General features: G+C 43.0%; 1 protein-coding gene across 4 annotated transcripts in view; it reads right to left on the bottom strand.

The window, feature by feature from the left end:
* Positions 1-22,930, bottom strand: part of LOC139540334 (anoctamin-1-like) — a 67,114-nt gene that overhangs the window by 32,475 nt on the left and 11,709 nt on the right. For 2 of the 4 annotated variants that reach the window (XM_071344087.1, XM_071344089.1), the window contains exons 1-8: positions 20,404-20,558; positions 17,759-18,106; positions 8,850-8,948; positions 8,458-8,609; positions 6,922-6,976; positions 6,710-6,761; positions 6,075-6,130; positions 4,795-4,836 (exon numbers count right to left, since the gene is read on the bottom strand). In XM_071344087.1, the coding sequence (XP_071200188.1) occupies positions 4,795-4,836; positions 6,075-6,130; positions 6,710-6,761; positions 6,922-6,976; positions 8,458-8,609; positions 8,850-8,948; positions 17,759-18,106; positions 20,404-20,517 (918 nt within the window). In that variant the 5' untranslated portion in view covers positions 20,518-20,558. Of the gene's footprint in view, positions 1-4,794; positions 4,837-6,074; positions 6,131-6,709; positions 6,762-6,921; positions 6,977-8,457; positions 8,610-8,849; positions 8,949-17,758; positions 18,107-20,403; positions 20,559-22,930 lie in introns of those variants that run through there. The other 2 variants (XM_071344088.1, XM_071344090.1) reach the window with 1 other exon arrangement.

Here is a 22,930-nt window from a genome sequence, read left to right as displayed (position 1 = left end):
TCCAGACTCAAAAAGAGAGTTTAAAAGTCCTTTTTTTGGCTTGATCTCTTCATTCAAGAGGCAAACAAGTATAGAAGAAATGTTTTGGCTGTTAGTCCACCGTCAGAGATATTGCTTTCAAACCAACATGCATTTACGTCAGTCTTTCAGACAAGTATATCCGTCTCAGCTCTAAGCATGATTGCTGGAGAGAGTGTGTGAGAACTGTGAATGGGTCTTTTGACTTCTGAGGGCTAACATGAGCTGCAGTTAAAGACCAGCGGGCCAAAGGGTGAGAGATGGTGAGAGAGCGTGAAAGGCGTCTGAAGCCAGCTCCTTTTTCTTCCTCCAACTGACAACAGATGACAGGAGGGACGAATAGAGAGACAGTGCTACCGTGGTAAAGTACAGACGAGTGAGGTTGTGAAGGGGGAGGTGGGAGGGCTCAAGGAGTAGGTGAGACAGAGAGGGGGAGGGGTGAGATGGTGAGGAACAGGGGTGGAGAGACAGGGAGTAGGGAAGGTTGTGACAGGGAGTTGGAAGACAGTCTACAGTATTGGGGGGGTTGGGGACACAGCTGTGTGTTCCTTCCATCAACCACAGTTACTGTGTGTTACAGTCCTCCCTCTCCTCTCCATGACACCACACACTCGTTTTCCATCGCAGTACCTATCCATCCGCCTGTGTGTCTCTGATCAACACCCTTCATGCTGGTGTTTCGCTGAGTGACTGCTTTAGTCAAGCGCTAGAGTAGAACTGTGAAGCTGAACATCCTAGCGCAACAATGTCATTATTTTCTACTGAAAGACTGATTTGTTTTTGACTCCGTCATGTCTCATTCATTTTCGTCTAATTCATAATCTCGTCGAGCCTCTTATGTATCCTTGATCATTTTATCAACCCCAAAAAACAATGGTTCTCCTGATGTAAATCTGAGAGGCTGTCTTTAGAGTAAAGAAGACATGCTGTCCCCAGAAGACCTCCTCTGTTTCTCTCTTTCTCAGCCCCCTCCTCACCAAAAAAAAGTGTTCAACAAATCAAATAGATTTTATATTTGAGATTCTTTAAATAGCCACCCTTTGCCTTGGATGACAGCTTTGCACACTCTTGGCATTCTTTCAAACAGCTTCACCTGGAATGCTTTTCCAACAGTCTTGAAGGAGTTCCCACATACGCTGAGCACTTGTTGGCTGCTTTTCCTTCACTCTGCAGTCCGACTCAACCCAAACCATCTCAATTTGGTTGAGGTCGGGTGATTGTGGAGGCCAGGTCATCTGATGCAGCACTCCATCACTCTTCTTCTTGGTCAAATAGCCCTTACACAACCTGGAGGAATGTTGGGTCATTGTCCTTTTGAAAAACAAATGATAGTCCCACTAAGCCCAAACCAGATGGTATGGCGTATCGCTGCAGAATGCTGTGGTAGCCATGCTGGTTAAGTGTGTCTTGAATTCTAAATAAATCACACAGTGTCACCAGCAAAGCTCCCCCACATGCTTTACAATGGGAAATACACTTGCGGAAATCATCCGTTCACCCACACCGCATCTCACAAAGACACGGCGGCTGGAACCAAAATCTCCAATTTGGACACGAGACCAAAGGACAAATTTCCACTGGTCTAATGTCCATTGCTCGTGTTTCTTGGCCCAAGCAAGTCTCTTCTCCTTATTGGTGCCCTTTCGTAGTGGTTTATTTGCAGCAATTCAACCATGAAGGCCTGATTCACACAGTCTCCTCTGAACAGTTGATGTTGAAATGTGTGTTACTTGAACTCTGTGAAGCATTTATTTCGGCTGCAATTTCTGAGGCTGTTAACTCTAATGAACGTATCCTCTGCAGCAGAGGTAACTCTGGGTCTTCCTTTCCTGTGGCGGTCCTCATGAGATCCAGTTTCATCATAGCACTTGATGGTTTTTGCAGAATGACTGACCTTCATATCTTAAAGTAATGATCGACTGTTGTTTCCCTTTTCTTATTTGAGCTGTTCTTGCCATAATATGGACTTGGTCTTTTACCAAATAAGGCTATCTCCTGTATGGCCACCCCTACCTTGTCACAACACAACTGATTGGCTCAAATGCATTAAGAAGGAAAGAAATTCCACAAATGAACTTTTAACATGGCACGCCTGTTAATTTAAATGCATTCCAGGTGACTGCCACGTGAAGCTGGTTGAGAGAACGCCAAGAGTGTGCAAAACCCTTGAAAGTAGGTGTAGTAGGCGTTCTAAAACTTTTGACCGGTAGTGTATATGCCCTCATGTATGAGGCCCCCTGGTATCGGGTTGTGCCTGGGCGGGTCACATAGTGGATCTCACAGCCATGCAGACATCAGTAAGTGATCTGTGTGCGTGCGACCCAGTTTTCAAGTCTCAGAACACAAATAAACGTTCCTTCTAACACTCCCGTCCCCAACACCTCAGTGTCACTATGGGTGAGGCAAGGTACTCTGAAACCAAGCCATCATGTGACCAGCATATCATTTATACCACATTCAGACAATACCTGTAGAGATAATCCAACTAATGAAGAAAACAATGAGTAGCCTCAGGGAGAGTCTCATCACTGTCTTCACCTACAAGTCTCTCTCTCTCTCTCTCTCTCTCTCTCTCTCTCTCTCTCTCTCTCTCTCTCTCTCTCTCTCTCTCTCTCTCTCTCTCTCTCTCTCTCTCTCTCTCTCTTTCTCTCTCTCTCTCTCTCTCTCTCTCTCTCTCTCTCTCTCTCTCCTCTCCTCTCCTCTCCTCTCCTCTCCTCTCCTCTCTCTCTCTCTCTCTCTCAGCCACGTATTCTGCCCAAAGACCCTGGCTAGTGCTCAGATGTTGACAGTTCTCTGATGTGGACAGAGAAGTGTGGTGACACATGCTTGGTGCCAGGGCTTTGTTATCCTCCCCTTGCTCCTCTCGTCTCCTCTCCTCTGCCTCGGGTACATCATGCTGCGGTTGGCTGGGCCATGCCGGTGGCAGTGCAGGCTCAGAGTGTTGGAACTGTCTCCTTCTGATGTTCTGCCAGCGTCACAAGAGGGTGATGAGGCCTCCCTTTCTCCCCTCTACAGGCAGGGTCTCTCTGTCTCTCCACCCTCCACCCTTAACAGGCAGGGTTTCCACCACAAACCATCCTACTGAAATACTGTAGAGGCCATGTCAAAATAACACACTAGACTTCTCTCTCCACAAAGCCTAGTTAATCAGCAGGCTACAGACAGGCAGCTTCTTCTCTTGTTTTGTCACCACTCAAAACTACCCTCCTCCTCCCCCCTCTTCCTCCTCTCCTTTCTGAGAGACACTTATCCTTTTTGAACTATATTATGCTTGCATTGATTTTATCAGCATGATTATGCTAGCTATAAGAGTGTAAACAGTTGGATAATTAGACACATTTTTGGTTATCGTGGGGATGAGACAGATGGTGGTGGTGATAAGTGATGAAACATGAAAAGGCATCTGGCTGAGGATGTGGCAGCACACACCGCCCCCCCCCCCCCCCCCCCCCCCCCCACACACACACACGCACGCACACACGCACGCACACACGCACACACGCACACACGCACACACGCACACACTAGGAGCTATGTAGATTCCCTCTGTTGCCAAGCTGAGCTTATTGTAATCGTTCCCAGGGGGAGGAAGATAAGAGACTTTGAGACGTCCGCATTCAGAGAGAATTCCTCAATTACATGCCGTTATTCTCTTTTTCAATGATGGGGATGCCAATAGGATCCTTTTAGCACTCAACAGATGGCCCATACAGCACCACACCACCATTAACACACACAGCAGCCTGGCTAAACAGCTATGAAGATGCTGGATATTTCCTACTTGCCATGTTGTTTTAACTCATTTATAGGCAAAATTATGCATTTTTTGCTTTCTTATGTTTTAGGGCATCAGAAATGCCCTTTACCAGATTGGTAAAGACAAAGCACTCTTCTTGACTAGCCAATTTCCAGACCTCAAAGCACGGTCCAGACCTTAATTCCATACGACACCTGAGGTGTAAACTCAAGGACGTAGCCCATTAAGAACAGAGGACCAAAAAATCTGAAGGAGCTGAAGAACAGGAAAAGCCAAACAAACCTTGAGTCTGCTCTAAACTAAAACTGGGTTCAAATACTATTTTTTTTTTTTAACTTGATATATTTTATCTGTGCTGGACTCTGTTCCAAATCCACAATACATATTTAGATTCCAGTCAAGGTCGTTATACTAAGCTGAGAGTTTCATATTTCAGATGCAATCGGAGCCCATAGAGTTCCAAAGTTAGAGTCTGATGGCACTAAACGTCTGATGGCACTGGCACCTACTGTATATCGCTCATAACGCTCATATTGGCGGCCATCTTAGGTTGTACCGGTACGTCAGCTCAATTGCCAATTTCTCAGACTCTGAGTATCACAGAATCAACACTGAAACAGAAACATGTTCATGACAAGTTGCTATGGATGAAATTGATCAAAAACAACTGTTAAAAACATGAAAAACATACAAAAAGGTCAATTTTTTAAATATCAAATTTGACTATAAGTGTGTGAACATTTTCAAATATATGCTTATTTTGGGGGATTAAAACCAATAATTTATGTAACTAAAGTGTCTCTTTTTACAATCATGACCAATTTGGGATAAAAAAAATGACCCATGTTGGCACTTTTAAGAAAGAAATACGTTGGCGCTTTTAGGTTTTCACAAACACACACAGCTGTACTCCAATCAATTAACGCAGCAGCAGAAACATGGCTGCAGTGTGGTATATTAACATCAGTGTCTCCTAAAAAAATGTAGAAGTTCAGTGTGGTCATATTTATGTCACTCACCTTCCTATCATTGGGCTCCACGTTTTCACCATCCACATCTCCCTGCACGACAAATAAAACAGAGGTCTTGTGATTCGTCCAGATTAGGTGACTGACATCTTGATAAAAATTTGAAAATAATTCAAATACTGAGCTATATTGTTTGCTCCCCCAAAAATTGGGAAATTATATTATTTTATACTAATACAATTTCTCAGAGAAAGAGATTTTATTTAACAAGTAATAATTGTGTTTCTCAAAAAAGGTAGTGGTCAAAATTGACAACCCTAAAGATTCTTATAAATAAAGTAGTCAAAAGTGTAGTATTTGGTCCCATATTCCCAGTATGCAATGACTCTACAAACTTGTCGGACGCATTTGCAGTTCATTCGTTTTTGTTGTGTTTCAGATTAGAAAGTTACATAGGGTCAAAGATCACACCCCCAAGACATGCTAACCTCCCTTTTTATTGGTAACAGTGAGAGGTTAGCATTTCTTGGGGATCTTTGACCCTTTCTCACTCATCATTATTCACGATTCATTCAGGATTAGCGGTAATCATGGTAGCATCCACATTAATGTGAAGTGTTTAAAAACATATTCTATTCTTATTTATAGTAAAAGTGACTCCAAAATGACACAATACATTATTAACCATTCATTTCTATTGGGCAGAAAATAATCTGAAACTCAAGGAAAAAGAACTGCAAATGCATTCAACAAGTTTGTAGAGCCACAAGCTGTAGTCATTGCATGCTAGGAATATGGGACCAAATACAACATTTTGACTACTTTACTTATAAGAATCTTTAGGGGTGTCAATAAGTTTGACCGTTAGCATTTTGAGAATAAAAAACAACAACGTATAAAACAAAATATATTTCATTTGTATTAGTATAAAAAAAAAAAGTACAATATTGCTCAGTATTTGAATCATTTATTTATACAGTCATTTTTGCGCATCTTTATCAAAGGCGTCAATAATGTCGGACCCCACTGTACCTCAATTTACTGCAAGCCTAGGCCTGTAACGCATGACCTATTCGACTGGACTCAACAACGCCTATTCAAATAGGAACAATCCTATCCATAGACAGTCAAGTTGGAAGTTAAATGTATCATATAGTCAGCACTCAAGAGTTGAATTGACTGCCAATGTCTCAAAAGTCATTAAAACAGCAACATATGTGATGTCCAGCTGGTTGGGAATAACATAATACCGCAAAAAGACACATTTCAGATACAAATTCTACAATCTAGTTTTACTGTAAACACACATGCTGATTGCAATGAGTACTCACATCATGTAGTGGATAGGCAGCTGTGTAGACTCCCCTACCTAGCAGGCTGGTGATCCCTACAGGCAGGGGGGGGGGGGAAACGTTTCAAATCCAAATGAAATAGCAGGTCATTCTGTTGATCTTTAGTCACTGCTTTTGGCATATCCAAGTACATGAACAAATGCCCTTAAAAGGGGTTGCACCTCTGGTACTAGTGACAACTCAGAGGTACCATTTCAGTCTAAAGGACAATTTGAGAATCAGCATTTTGTTCAGGCATATAGGTTATAAAGCACACACACACACACACACACGCACGCAGGCACACGCACACACACACACACACACACACACACACACACACACACACACACACACACACACACACACACACACACACACACACACACACACACACACACACACACACACACACACACACACACACACACACACACACACACACACACACACACACACACGCGCGCGCGCGCGCAAAGAACAGGCTATTGTCTACATTCTGCATACTTACTGCGTTCCTGTGCATGATACATATGTACTACATAAGCACAGATATAACACTCCAACTAACCAGTGACGGGAAAACCCCTCCTCGACAACGGGTATATAAAACAAGGCAGACTGTTATGACTTACCCATACTATACTTAGCCTTTGTGCATTTTGTACGTTTCAATACTTCAAAAACCTGATAAGATAAGAAGTGAAGAATAAGCGAATACAGAACAGCACATTCCTGTTACGTTTCCCATTAATAAACTGAGAACATCGGACTAACGGTCATAATGACTGCAGTCTAGAGTCTACTGTAATGGAGGATTTGGCCGGCGCAATGAAGAAACACTTACTATCGAAGCTCTTGTTTTACTGTCAAAGAAGGAGTCTCTGTCTGATAAATCAAACCTGTTACAGAAAACACACAGAGACGGTTGTGTTAACTGGGGACATATAGGCAGTTGGTCTTTGAAGTCATATACCCACATTATAAAGAGAGACACTCTTTCCTAATGTTGTACCAGCACACAATAAAGACCTTCCCAGAAGTGATTTACACGCAGACGTGGAATGAAACCAATTATAGAGAGGATGTCAGTGGTTAGGCACCCCGGACAAAGCCTGGTCCCAGATCTGTTCCTACTGTCTTGCCAACTCCCATGGTTATTGTCACGCGACGTGGAGTTGGCAAGACCGCAGGAACAGATCTGGGACCAGGCTTGCCCATCCAGGGACTAGAGGGCCTAAAGGTCTTTAAAGGTCTTACAGACCTGTAATAGATAACCCATTGGGAGATTGTTTTGGTTAGCATAGGTACAGCACACCAGATGCGCAGATAGCATGGATGGAATAGCATAGCCTCCAGCAGTAGGCCAGCAGCTCACGATAGACTCCCACCCAATCTCTAGACAAAACAAATCAACAACAACCGCAGGCAGAAATAACCCTGTTTATAGCTTATGCCCTTAGACAAATACTGTTGTGTGTTGTTTGAGTAAGAGTAAAAGCTTTTTTTTTTTCTTTTTTTTTACATTAAACACAACATCAACATCATGTTTATTTGACTTCTGCTTCCGGGCTAGATCATGTGTGAGCTGGTATGTCTATCCTTCCTGGTAATTCTTTCCTGGAAGAGTTACAGAATAATTGGTTCAATTTCAGCTCTCAGTAGAGTAACCATCTTTTCAGGAAATTGTTCACCATACCATCTCTTTACGTTTATTGTCATTTAGCAGACACTCTCATCCAGAGCGATTTACAGGAGCAATTAGGGTCAAGTGCCTTGCTCAAGACCACATCAAAAGATTTCCCCCCCCCCTAGTCAGCTCTGGGATTCAACCTAGCAACCATTCGGTTACTGACCCAACGCTCCGAACTGCTAGGCTACTATTTATAACTAGCCTTTTTGTTTTTTGTTCTTCCTAAACTGTGTCACAGTTAATATTGATAGTCTCTTGTTGTTCAAGCCCTCAAACCTTCAGGCCTTCTATTTTTCTGTTCGGTCTTCAGTGTGTGGCAATAGGTATGCCATATGCCGCTACAGTAGTCCATTTCAGGAAGTTCATGAAATGCTCATTAAACAAAGATGGATAGGAGCGGCAATTGGGGCTTTAGAGAACAATCTTCTATTTATAATCGTAATACTTATATACTCACGTATACAAGCCTTTAGTTGTTTTTCTTGCCTGTCCTCAATGTGTGCCAACAGGCATATGCCACCACATGCCATACCATATGCCACTAAACGTATACATTAAAAGTGCATTAAATGTCCTTGAAACCAAGATGGATTGGAGCAGGAATTGAAGTCCATATGTTACCGTACATGTATACAGTCTATACAGCCTTGTATATTGTATATCATCGTAAGACATACAGTATAAACTCACAAGTGTTGTTTTTCTCTGGAAAACGCGTAGGAGAGATGCTTAACGTTTTGTGCCCTGTTCTCTTCCACGTTGGGATGAAGGGGTTCAGTGGCTTTGTTTACCAGCGTGTTGATCTTCGCCCCAACACCACTACACTGTTTCACTTCATATACCTATAAGAAAACCACCAGGAGGTTAACCAGGGCACTATAGAACAGATCATCGGTGACAAAAATGACGAGCACGAAGTCCGTGTCTGAAAAGGTTACTAGCTGTCAAAGCCTCGCTTCCTCCGTCCTTGTTTCCTCTGATTCCTCGTCTCCCTCTCAAAGGTCCAAAGGAGAAAACAGGGACGGAGGAAGCAAGGACTTGACAGCTGGTAACCTTTACATATCATTCAACAGTCGACTCACTTTTTTCGTGGGCATCTTGAGCTTCATAAACTCGGCCTCTCGACAGAGCACATGCCACGGAGCATGGATCTTCACAAAACCCACACCTGGAGTTTTAGTCTGAAATAAACAGAGCGGATTCATTTCATAAAATCAACATCTGTTTTTAAACGATACAATGTACGTTTAAGGTTTATTAAAAGGAAACACTTCTGAGTGTCCAACACGTTGCCCATATTACCCTTTCTGTGCTAGACCAACAAACAGTACATGACATGAAGACGTAGATAAACATCAGAGGCAAAAAGGTGACCGAATTAAAGGATTAAAGAAACGCATGCATTTATCTCGTGTCATTAAGGAAGCAATACATTCATCCGGATAACAGTTGGGTAAACAAGAAGTGGGACTCTCCAAACAAATCCCTCCTCCTCTATAGTAACTTCAATCAAAACAACGTCTGGGAACGGAAGGCTACTTATGCGAGACACAGAGGGAAAGACACCATGGGAAATCACGAGAGAAATATGCTACCATTCTTTAGAAACACATCATCATTATCATTACAAACAAGTCTCTCAATGTAAGCGTTTCAAGTTGATTTGAATTTATTTCACCGCTATACGTGATTATACATTTACAATGACGACCTGTCAGGGAGCGATCGCAGCACGTATAACACGCAATGACAAAAAAAAGTGAAAAGTAGTACCAACACAAATATTATTTCACTGTGTGTATGTTCATGAACATCCACACAGGAGGGATTCACTGTGAAGACTTCGATGCTGCTGTCACCCAGTTACCCAGTTATGACCCACAGGATATCGTGGTTAGTTAGCTGTTTGTTTACATGGAATCAGTGGTTACTGAGATGATCATTCATGGTACAGCACAGCATATCTGATTCAATGTGCAACTCCTGTGACAAGGCAACCATCGCCAGCAGCAGGGGATGACCTTTAACCTCAATCTCAAATTCTAAACAACCAACTGTAACAGGCTTTGTCGGTTTATATCGTCTCCAGTAGAGCTGTGACGAGCATCGTTAGTAACAAGGGACGCATAATCATAAAACAAAACACCGTCTCTTACTTGGATCTCGAACTCTGGATCAACTGACTGTCTTAACAGCTTTGTCACTTCTTAAGATATCGTTCCCTTCCATTTCAGAGCCAGCATTTTGTTTTGTTTTTGATACAGATCATCGGTCTTTGTGTAACATCTTGTCAAAGTACCTTGGACTTGACGTGCCTCTGTACTGTGTTCTGTACGTCAAAACACAGATGTCACACTATCTAAAACATGAGGAATTGACATTTCCTACAACTCAAGACATGGTGGAGTCGTTGTTATCAAAAGGCTGTATGTCTGGGAGTACTCGGACCCAGAATGATTTTGGAATGCAAAACTAGTCTGTGAGACTGCATTATGTCTCCTGTTCCCACCATCACATAGCAAAACATACAGACCCCTCCTGGACAAAATTTGGGCTTTTGATAGAGACAGTCTTGGATCAAAATGTAGTTGTGTACAGATAGGATCTTAATTTGATCACTTTTGTTGCCGAGACTTTTCCTGCGAACCTAAAAGGGTTCTTCGGCTGTCCTCATAGGAGAACCCTTTGAAGAACCCTTTTTGGTTCCAGGTAAAACCTTTTTGGGTCCCATGTAGAACCCTTTCCACAGAGGGTTTTGCATGGAACCCAAAAGGTTTCAACCTGGAACCAAAAAACGTTCTCCTATGGGGACAACAGAAGAACCCTGTTGGAACCCTTTTTTTCTAAAAGTGTAGCATACGGTTATTTTAGCAGTATTACACTTTTCATGTAGCCTCATTTTGACCTGCTAATAGCCTAACCACCGATCAAGCAACATTATGGATTAAAATCCTGTTGCTGCAGGATTTTTTGCTGCTACAATACAGATCAAATGAAGATCCTACAACTGACCTGCAATCCCGTTAATGGGATCGATATGACAACAGCCAGTGAAAGTGCAGGGCGCCAAATTCAAACAACAGAAATCTCATAATTAAAATTCCTCAAGCATACAAGTATTTCACACCATTTTAAAGATACACTTCTTGTTAATCTCACCACAGTGTCCGATTTCAAAAAGGCTTTACAGCGAAAGCACCACAAACGATTATGTTAGGTCACCGCAAAAACACAGAAAAACACAGCCATTTTTCCAGCCAAAGACAGGAGTAAAAAAAAAGCAGAAATAGAGATAAAATGAATCACTAACCTTTGATGATCTTCATCAGATGACACTCATAGGACTTCATGTTACACAATACATATATGTTTTGTTCGATAAAGTTCATATTTATATCCAAAAACCTCAGTTTACATTGGCGCCATGTTCAGAAATGCTTCCAAATTATCCGGAGAAATTGCAGAGCCACGTCAAATAACATAAATACTCATCATAAACTTTGATGAAAGATATATGTTTTACATAGAATTAAAGATACACTTGTTCTTAATGCAACCGCTGTGTCAGATTTAAAAAAGCTTTACAGCAAAAGCACAATATTCAATAATCTGAGACCAGCGTTCAGCCACAAAAGGAAGCCATACAGTTACCCGCCAAATTGTGCAGTCAACAAAACTCATAAATAGCATTATAAATCTTCACTTACCTTTGCTGATCTTCGTCGGAATGCACTCCCAGGACTCCCACTTCCACAAGAAATGTTTGTTTTGTTCGGTAATGTCCATCATTTATGTCCAAATAGCTATTTTTGTTAGCGTGTTGGGTAAACAAATCCAAAGTTAGGAAGCGCGTTCACTAAAAGCAGACGAAATGTCAAAAAGTCCCGTAACAGTCAGTAGAAACATGTCAAACGATAATAACGTTCCTTCAAGAACGTTCCAACCGGAGAATTCCATTGACTTCAGATGTGCGATGGAACAGAGCTCCCTCTCATGTGAACGTGCATGGTCAGAGCATGGTCAGGTCATGTTAGACCTGACTCATTCCTGTCTCCTTCGGCCCCACTTCACAGTAGAGGCATCAGACAAGGTTCTACAGACTGTTGACATCTAGTGGAAGCCATAGGAAGTGTAAACTGATCCATATCCCACTGTGTATTCGATAGGCGATGAGTTGAAAATCGACCAACCTCAGATTTCCCACTTCCTGTTTGGATTTCTTCTCAGGTTTTTGCCTGCCGTATGAGTTCTGTTATACTCACAGACATCATTCAAACAGTTTTAGAAACTTCAGAGTGTTTTCTATCCAATACTACTAATAATATGCATATATTAGCAACTGGGACTGAGGAGCAGACAGTTTACTCTGGGCACCTCTGGGCACCTTTCATCCAAGCTACTCAATACTGCCCCTGCAGCCATAAGAAGTTAAAGGTTTGTGGAGGACCAATCGTGTGTGTATACACTACCCCTTAACAAGTGATCTGCCAGCTGAGAACAAGTTCTAATTCACAACTGCGACCTGGCCAAGATAAAGCAAAGCAGTGCACAGAGTTACACATGGGATAAACAAACATACAGTCAATAACACAATAGAAAAATCTATGTACAGTGTGTGCAAATGTCGTAAGATGTAGTAAGATTAGGGAGGTAAGGCAATAAATAGGCCATAGTGGTGAAATAATTACAATTTAGCATTAACACTGGAGTGATAGATGTGCAGATGATGATGTGCAAGTAGAGATACTGGGGTGAAAAAGAGCAACAACAACAAAAATAACAATATGGGGATGAGGTAGTTGGGTGTGGTATTTACAGATGGGCTGTGTACAGGTACAGTGATCGGTAAGCTGCTCAGACAGCTGATTCTTAAAGTTAGAGAGGGAGATATAAATCTCCAGCTTCAGTGATTTTTGCAATTCGTTCGTTGTTGGCAGCAGAGAACTGGAAGGAAAGGCGGCCAAAGTAGGTGTTGGCTTTGGGGATGACCAGTGAAATATACCTGCTGGAGCTCGTGCTGTGAGTGGGTGATGCTATGGTGACCAGTGAGCTGAGATAAGGCGGGGCTTTACCTAACATAGACTTATAGATGACCTGGAGCCAGTGGGTTTGGCGACAAATATTTAGAGAGGGCCAGCCAACGAGAGCATACAGGTCGCAGCGGTGGGTAGTATATGGGGCTTTGGTGACATAACAGATGGCATTGTGATAGACTACATCCAATTTGCTGAGTAGAGTGTTGGAGGTGTTGGAGTGTTGGATTGGAGATGCTTAATGGGAGTCTGGAAGGAGAGTTTACAGTCTAACCAGACACCTAGGTATTTGTATTTGTCCACATATTCTAAGTCAGAACCGTCCAGAGTAGTGATGCTAGTCGGGCGGGTGGGTCAGTTGAATGGCATGCAGGCAGCAATCGGTTGAAGAGCATGCATTCAGTTTTACTAGCATTTAGGAGCAGTTGGAGGCCACAGAAGGAGTGTTGTATGGCAATGAAGCTCGTTTGGAGGTTTGTTAACACAGTGTCCAAAGAAGGGCCAGATGTATACAGAATGGTGTCGTCCGCGTAGAGGTGGATCAGAGAATCACCAGCAGCAAGAGTGACATCATTGATATATACAAAGAAAAGAGGATGCACATTTCTGTTTGAAAAATCTAGCCTTAGCTTTCCTAACTGACTGTGTATATTGGTTCCTGACTTCCCTGAAAAGTTGCATACCGCGGGGGCTGTTCGATGCTAATGCAGTACGCCACAGGATGTTTTAATGCTGGTCAAAGGCAGACAGGTCTGGAGTGAACCAAGGGCTATATCTGATCTTAGTTCTACATTTTTTGAATGGGGCATGCTTATTTAAGATGGTGAGGAAAGCACTTTTAAAGAACACCCAGGCACCCTCTACTGATGGGAGGAGGTCAATATCCTTCCAGGATACCCTTGCCAGGTCGATTAGAAAGGCCTGCTCGCTGAAGTGTTTTAGGGAGCGTTTGACAGTGATGAGGGGTGGTCGTTTGACCGCGGACCCATTACGGACACAGGCAATGAGTCAGTGATCGCTGATATCTTGGTTGAAGACAGCAGAGGAGTATTTAGAGGGCAAGTTGGTCAGGATGATATCTATGAGGGTGCCCATGTTTACGGATTTAGGGTTGTATCTGGTAGGTTCCTTGATAATTTGGGTGAGATTGAGGGCATCTATCTTAGATTGTAGGACGGCAGGGGTGTTAAGCATTTCCCAGTTTAGGTCACCCAACAGTATGAACTCTGAAGATAGATGGGGGCAATCAATTCACATATGGTGTCCAGGGCAGAGCTGGGGGCTGAGGTGGTCTATACCAAGCGGAAACAGTGAGAGACTTATTTCTGGAAAGATGTATTTTTAAAAGTAGAAGCTCAAACTGTTTGGGCACAGACCTGGATAGTATGACAGAACTCTGGAGGCTATCTCTGCAGTAGATTGCAACTCCTCCCCCTATCTTGTCGGAAAATGTTATATTTAGGGATGGAAATTTCAGTATTATTGGTGGCCTTCCTAATCCAGGATTCAGACACGGCTAGGACATCAGGGTTGGCGGAGTGTGCTAAAGCAGTGAATAAAACAAACTTAGGGAGGAGGCTTCTGATGTTAACATGCGTGAAACCAATGCTTTTACGGGTACAGAAGTCAATAAATGAGAGCGCCTGGGGAATGGGAGTTGTGCTGGGGGCTACAGGGCCTGGGTTAACCTCTACATCACCAGAGGAACAGAGGCGGAGTAGGATATAAGGGTACGGCTAAAGGCTATAAGAATTGGTAATCTAGTGCATTGGGAACAGAGAATAAAAGGAGCAGGTTTCTGGGCGTGGTAGAATATATTCAGGGCATAATGTACAGACAAGGGTATGGTAGGATGTGAGTACAGTGGAGGTAAACCTAGGCATTGAGTGACGATGAGAGAGGTTGTGTCTCTGGAGGCACCAGTTAAGCCAGGTGAGGTCTCCGCATGTGTGGGGGGTGGGACAAAAGAGCTATCTAAGGCATGTTGAGTGGGACTGGGGGCTCTACAGTGAAATAAAACAATAATAACTAACCAAAACAGCAGTAGATAAGGCATATTGACATTAGGGAGAGGCATGTGTAGCCGAGTGATCATAGGGTCCAATGAGCAGCAATAGGTGAGACAGGGAGCCGTTCGGTAGTCACTACTACGCTAGGCGAGCGGTAGACACGGCGTTCAGAAAGCTAGCGGGCCGGGGATAGCAGATGGGTCTTCGGCGACATCGCAACGGAAAAGCCTGTTGAAACCACATTGGACGATTACGTCGGCAGACCAGTCGTGATGGATCGGCGGGGCTCCATGTCGGCAATAAAGGGTCCAGTCCAATTGGCAAAAGAGATATTGTAGCCCAATAATTAGCTGGTATGCCTCTTCGGCTAGCCGGGAGATGGGCCTAGCTTGAGACTAGCTCAAGGCTAACTGGTGCTTCGGGACAGAGGCGTTAGCCAGCAAATAGCCACTCGGTTGAAGCTAGCTAGTTGCGATGATCCGGTGTAATGGTCCAGAGCTTGCGGCAGGAATCCATTGATGTAGTAGAGAAAAGCAGTCTGATATGCTCTGGGTTGATATCGCGCTGTGCAGACTGGCAGGTATTGACCGAGCTAAAGCTGGCTGGTGTCCGAGCTAACGGAGAAGACAACTAGCAGTGGCTAACTGACTACTAGCTAGTAGCTAGTTAGCTGGCTAGATTCTGATGGGGGTTCCAGATTATAAAGTATCAAAATAGCAGATCCTTACAACATTGGGTGAGGCAGGTTGCAGGAAAGTATATTCAGTTCGTAGATGGAAAGTGAGATTAAAATATACACGAAAAAATGAAAATAAAAACGACTTATTTACACAGGACAAGACGGGACAAGACAAACACACCAACTGCTACGCCATCTTGGAATTCATGTTTCATGAAACATGAAATAAATGTTTCAACAAGTAATGCGTTTAGGCCTGCGGAACTAAAAGACGTCCAACCAGGTATTATGTAGTCTTGCGCTGCCAGATATTACCCTGCATTCTCGTTCAAGGAGTCTGAGAAACCTAGAACATTCTGGAGCGGTTGTGGTCAGATTTAGGTAATGGATTTCCTAGCAGAAGTTTCCATCACTGTTTCAGTCTCAAACATTCACACTCCTCCACATCCCATTACCACCTCCGCTTCCTCCCTTCCCACTGCAGTCCCATCCCAGTATTAGATCCACTAAGTGTCTTCTATATACAGATTAGTTTAAGTCAACAGCACTTTAATGATCTATAATACTTAGGGCGCCTGTTTTAATCAACTAACTCCACAATGGACAGTCGATGAGAGGAAACGATAAAATACCTAAACATTACTCCCTTCTCTCCACTCCACTAACATGATAAGAAAGAGATTATTCAGTATGTTTTCCCCCCACAGAGAACACAAACAGTTTGATGTAATAACCACGGTATCTATGAGGGAAAAGCTTCAATAATAGAATGGTGGCTTGAATGCAATTTGGGGACAAAGTGGAAATTATAACCGGATGGTTTATAGATGAATCACAATTCATCTTGGCACCCAGAACCAATTCTCGCGTGTACACTGTCTGTCACAAAGTCCCAAAGAACACTTGACATACGACATACGGCTCTTTTTCTCACACACTTACTTTAATGAAATCAATAGGACAACAAGCTTGTGAAAAATGTGCCCTTTGTAAGTGGGAGAGTGTGTGAGAGTGTGCAAGAGTGTATGTACAGTCAAGGTGTTATCTTCTAGCTGGCATTGCCACATTGCTCGCCTGGAGTATGCATGTGTGTGTGTGTGTGTGTGTGTGTGTGTGTGTGTGTGTGTGTGTGTGTGTGTGTGTGTGTGTGTGTGTGTGTGTGCGTATGTGCGTGTGTGTGTGTGTGCGTGTGTGTGTGTGTGTGTGTGTGTGTGTGTGTGTGTGTGTGTGTGTGTGTGTGTGTGTGTGTGTGTGTGTGTGTGTGTGTGTGTGTGTGTGTGTGTGTGTGTGTGTGTGTGTGTGTATGGGCATGGTGTGATCCTTCCACTGGGCCATCCCTGTCCTGTCCTATCCTGCCCTGCCCTGTCTGGGTAAAGAGATCCACCATGGCAGCTGTCATCTTGCCATCATCAGCACTCGGACCAACTTGATAGTCTCAGATTACTGAGACTTCTCCCTCATGTCCCTCTTACTCTCTACTACAGATTACAGTTGGTCAACACACCACGAGCCTCCTGAAGGCTATCACTAGAAGTGCACAGGGTTTTCCCTTTTTTTCATTCACTCTTATGACATCTAGTCCAAAAAGTTGATTTGATGAATCTCTTGATCCTGATCAGTGATTTGGATTTCAAAATGCGTTGGCTTTGAATGACGAAAAATAAGATTACATTGAAATGACTGAGGATTCTGACGTCTAGCGTGGCATTTTCAAAGACGGCCACACATTGTCAGGTGTGAGAAACAGAACCCGCTTCAGAAAACAGACTGACGATGCAGTTGGTTCCGTGATGCGATTCGAAATAATTCCAACAAACGAACCAATGACAGCAGCCAGACAGGTTGCCTCAGTTAACCCACCCCCCTGCTAGTCCCGCTAGCCTTCTATAGGCCGGTTTCAGCTGGTGCTGTGCCAAACTACAATGTATATTTTGTGTAATGTTGCATGGTGTGGACAAGAATAACCCTGATCCACCAGCCTGCTGGAAAACTCTAGAGGGGCAACAGTATTATACGCGATGTTCTCCCATCTTCTCTAAGCTAACGCTCGGCTAACACTAGCTAGAAGCACAAGCACAAGTTATACTAGAAGCACAAGCATTTCGCTACACTCGCATTAACATCTGCTAACCATGTGTATGTGACAAATACAATTTGATTTGATTTGATTTGAGCTCATGCTAGACCTGGCTGGACATAGGTAATAATATCGGGTGGGTTTGGGGCTGTCAAAAAGAACAGAACAGAGAAGCCATAGAGAAGCAACTCACATCCTCATCCTTCTCCAGCTCCAGGCCCATATCCCTCAGGTTGCCCTCAAACTCTTCCCGGCGGTAGCGCTTGTCGTCCTCGTGGTAGTCCATGCTGTGGTCCTGAGAGGCCACCTCCGGGTCACCTCTGGGCTGCGGGGGCGGGGGTCGTCCCAGCCTGGCCGTCCCGCGGCGGAGGCTCCGTGTGAAGGCATTGTCGGTGAAGCGGGAGGACTGTCGGTTAGAGCGGGAACTGCTGGGCTTTTTGATGTGGTAGGTGAGGATGTAGTCCACCCGCCTCTCTCCATCCTGGAAGTATAGGCCGTGCTGGCATTGGGTATTCTCCTCAGGTGTCAGGGAGTTCAGGAACTGGGGAGAGAGGGGAGGGCTGTGCATTAGAGAGGGCTAGTTACCTATCTGGACCATGTTCATGTGTGTGTGCGGTGAGGCTTTTGCCATTCAACTGGTCAGTGAGCCTGTTAGACTACAGGTGTCTAGTTGGGAGAGTCACCTCGTCCCAATGGGGTTCCTGTGGATTTCTGGTTCCCCTTGGGAGAAGTGACCACTTAGTGACTCTGAATGCTGGTTTGCAAGGCAAGCAGTACTGAGAATTATTTAGTAAACAACAAGTTTAAAACATTTTTTTGCATCCAACTAAAAGGCTTGTGTTGCTACTCTGTATGCGTGCGTACAAACGATTAACCAAACATACCTGATTCTTTATTTTATGATATATCATTCATTTATATGAATGGCATCTATAGGTATGATATTATAATATCTTATTGTACAAACTTCAATAGGCTTTGCTGAACATCTATCACAACAGTGGAAATACACTACAGAATCATAAACACCTTTAAAAAAAAAACATTTTGGATTTTAGTATTGTAATATGACAGTATTGTAATATGAAAGTATTGTAATATGACATTATTGTAATATGACATTATTGTAATATGATAATATTGTAATATTCCAGATTTCTCATTTACTGTCGGCCTGCCAACCAGTATAGAGTCCATCTTTGAGAGAAAGCTCTTCTTTCCAACAAACTGAAATCTAGTCTGTAATGTTTTAGCACAATAGGTTTATTATATCGTCTTTACATTGTTTACACGGTAGATCATTCAAATTCCTGTGATTTCTCTACTCTAAGTTTGCTATACGTCCACCTGAATATTCGTGTCACAATTCTAGGTTGATGATATATGTTTGATCCGGTTATAGTTGGACATTTCCATGGAGTTTTCAGAGGGATCGGCGAGTCAACAACTGCCATCGGACAACAAGCTTATTTGACCAGGAAAGTTTGGATGACTCCGAAACACATTATTCCTGATCTGGTGGCCTTTTATTGTAGCAATAGTTGATATTATCATTAGAGACATCCAACAGTCTCGTCTCTCAAAAATCAGTAACTATTCAAAGACAGAAAATACATTTGTTTTGGTAGACCGATGAAGAACTGCACATACCGGTATTCTGTGTGCCACTATCAATATAGTATTGTTTACCTTAAAGGCCGTTGCATGGGGCACCTTCACGACACCCTTGAACTATTTTACTTCAGGTAAGCGTGCCAAAATGGTTGATGATTGTTTGTGTGTGTGTAGACATCTGGGTGTTTGGGTGCACACAAGACTACATGCTGAGCATATACTGATGATCTTGAGAGGTCTGGATTGGTTGGGTCCAGCTAACTACAAGCTGCTGTTCACAGTGTCCAGCCCATTGACCATACCAGCATACTTCAAATTGTGTGACTTATCAGTTGGAATAATATTGTCCAATATTCCAGCGAACTATTTTAATAGCACTGACTGACCCAACTGATTTTCTATTTTTAATCACAATATTTAAAAAGTGGATTGTGGCCCGCCCCACATACACTTCATACAATCATTTTGACCTCATTTGACAATTCCACATTCTACCCTGACATGACTGCAAGGAAAACCGAATACACTGTTCTATTTGCAACACTGGTTGAGACGGTTTTAGGAACCACTCGCTACTAGCCGAACGTTATGTGTAAAACTACATAGACATGGTCACAGACCGCAACATGATAAGGGAGTTGAAAAAGAGTGATGAGTGATGACGTTATCGTATATATACAGTACATTTCACTCATTTCACACACACACACCCCTCTCTTGTATAGTACAAGTCTTCACAGAGCTTCATGTGTAATGTGGAACGAGACAGACATTAAAAAGTGTCAGACGTGTACGGTAGATACTTGTTCTCTAATTTAGGCTACGTGATAATTTTCTCTCTGCAAGCTGTCAAACCAGGTCAAGCCATCTCTCAACTATATTGAGATAAAACAATAAAAAAATCCTGGCACTATAGTTACTAAAAAAGGATTACAACAGACAAAATGAATGTACTCATTACTTAACCAAGTTGAAGTGGAAATTTCCACAAAACAATCATACGTCTGACTTCCACCTACAGTATTATTTTCCAACAAATCAAAGTTTCAAATCATAAGCAAAGTGAAATAACTGCCAAATGAATCTTCACTTTAAAAACCAAATACCAAGCTGTAACAAAACAGCAGTCCCCATGAGATAGTTAGTCTCAGTCTCGACTGAAGTACTAGTACGTTAACACGTGATGTAAATCCACACACGCTGTATCTTCGCCATTCCACTCACTTGAAATTTGCCATGAAAAACCACATCCTTTAAGAAGTGCCTGGGCTTGCTAGCTGTGGCTGCTGAGTTATGAAGCAGTGAAGTCCCTGAGCTCTCTGGTGTTTCTTCTGCCATCTTCCCATCACTAGGCGAGCGCCACCGCTGACTACTGCTATTAAACAGAGCTCTCTCTCTCCCTTTCCCTCGCTCTCTCGTTCTCTCTCCAGCTTTCTCTGTCACCGTCCACAGGGGTGAACAAGCCCGACGCCTCTCTGCTACAAGACCCACAACTTGTTACTTGAGAAGAGTCTGAGACGCCAAGTAGCTAATATTAGCCTTGATGTGAACGCGACAAGGTGCCCTCTCCTATCTCAATCCCTCATTACATATAGAAGCCATAACAGATATTCTGCATTATTTCAGGGGCTGCTAATCATTCGGAGGTCAAGGTTAAGCCGCAATACATTTAATTATAAACTGGGTGGTTTGAGCCCTGAATGGCCGTGTGACAAAATAAGTATTTTTACTGCTCTAATTACGTTAGTAACCAGTTTACAATAGCAATAAGGCACCCTGGAGGTTAGGGATATATGGCCAATATACCACGGCTAAGGGCTGTATCCAGGCACTCCGCATTGCGTCTGCCTAAGAACAGCCCATAGCCGTGTTATATTGGCCATATACCACACCCCCTCGTGCTTTATTGCTTAATTAGAATGTAAACATTGGCCCAACCCAGAGGCGACTCCACAGGTCCCAGGGTGGTTTGGTAGAAAAACAATTCTGGAGCCGTAATGTTTCCTGATCTGGTAACCTAACCAGTTAAAACTGACCTAATACGGTATGGTGTGATTAATCTGTTGTAACAAGGTTTAATATGGGCTATGAGGCTATGATGGGACCAGAGTTTTTCTAATCAGGTTGGTTTTTAAAAAAGCCTTGGGGAGGATGAAAACCCTGTCAAACTGCAGCAGCCTTGTACTTGTTCACATGCATTATATTTTAAAGAAGGCCTAGAGGTGGTACCTTTACACAGACACAGAGAAAGCAACATGATTGGACAATAAAACTCACAGGGCTGAGCTTGCGTTCTGCAGGTTTGCGTCGCCTAGTCCTGCTTATTGATTCATTTCAGTTAATCATTTTGGATTGAAAAAGTCTAGGTAGCCCAAGTTTTAATATAAAACAAATTTGATCCCGCTCACATTTTCTCACAAATGGGCTATAAATACACAATGTTACCGCTTTGTTTACACTGGCCAGAGGGACAGGACACATAGAGCTGCTGTTAGCAGCCTACAGATCAGAAATGTTTTCTTTTGTCCATGCAATACAGCATGCAAGTTCGCTAATGTTAAGGTGTATAGGCTGCTACATTTATTGAAGAGTTTTTGCTTGTGTCTGTCGGAGTGATGTGTTATCATGGTTGCTAAATAAATACCGGAGGAAAGCGGAGAGTGCGCATGACCGGCGATTTCCGTGAATCTGATTTGCCAAGACACGCAAACGGCCTGCAACAGCACTCTGATGTGAAGGACAAAGAAATTCTTCGCAAGTTGACAAATCATCGAAAAGTGCTGTGGCAAATGCCGCCTGACCACACGTTTTCCGCCGGCCTTTGCCCAACCAGTACAAACATTCCCCTGAGAGGGTCCTCGGTGACATAATTTCTCATCGCAACACAGAAATGGATCACCGCTTCAGATGTGGCAATGGATACGCAGTATTGAACAAGAGGTCATTAAACACATCAGAAAATGGTTTAAGCATCAGCCAATTAAAATCATCGACGTAGTGTCACGTGATAGAACGCTACATTGTAGCTGGTCCCATCAGATAACATGGCACATGTTAGCCCTATGCTAACCTCAACAGGTGGCAGTGAATATTTCCTGCAAGAAATTCCTCATCATCCTATTAAAATATTATATTTTTTCTCCAGAAACCAATGGCATTTCTTAAAATGGGTCAACTCGGCCACCAGAGGGATACATGTAAATCTCCAAATGTAAATTCAACCTTCATTCAATTCTTCAGCCAGCATTTCCCAAACGGCTTGTTACGGAACTGTTCCGTGTCTACATAGACCCAAAATATCCAACACATAGCAGACATCGGTTTACATTATACAGTATCAGTCAGTCCAGTCCAAACTCTTGTCACAGTGTTGAGTAGGACATATGCAGATAGAGGAGAAAAATATGTAACACTAAGATCATTTATTTAGCTAAGACAGACATCTCGTGACTTGTCGTACGTACATCTGTGACATACAACAATTGACAGATGAAGTCGGTTAATGGAAAAGGCCATCAAGACAAAAGCAAACAACCATTTCTGTATGGACCTCACTTTGTGCACGGAGGCATTGTCATGCTGAAACAGGAAAGGGCCTTCCCCAAACTGTTACCACGAATTTGGAAGCACAGAATCATCTAGAATTTCATTGAATGCTGTAGCGTTAATATTTCCCTTCACTTTAACTAAGAAGCATAGCCCAAACCATGAAAAACAGCCCCAGAACATTATTTCTCCTCCAGCACACTTT

This window comes from Salvelinus alpinus, chromosome 15 (genome assembly GCF_045679555.1).
Source record: "Salvelinus alpinus chromosome 15, SLU_Salpinus.1, whole genome shotgun sequence".
Taxonomy (NCBI): domain Eukaryota; kingdom Metazoa; phylum Chordata; class Actinopteri; order Salmoniformes; family Salmonidae; genus Salvelinus; species Salvelinus alpinus.
The sequence above is the reverse complement of the archived record's forward strand: the minus strand, read 5'-3'. Positions and strand labels throughout refer to the sequence as shown.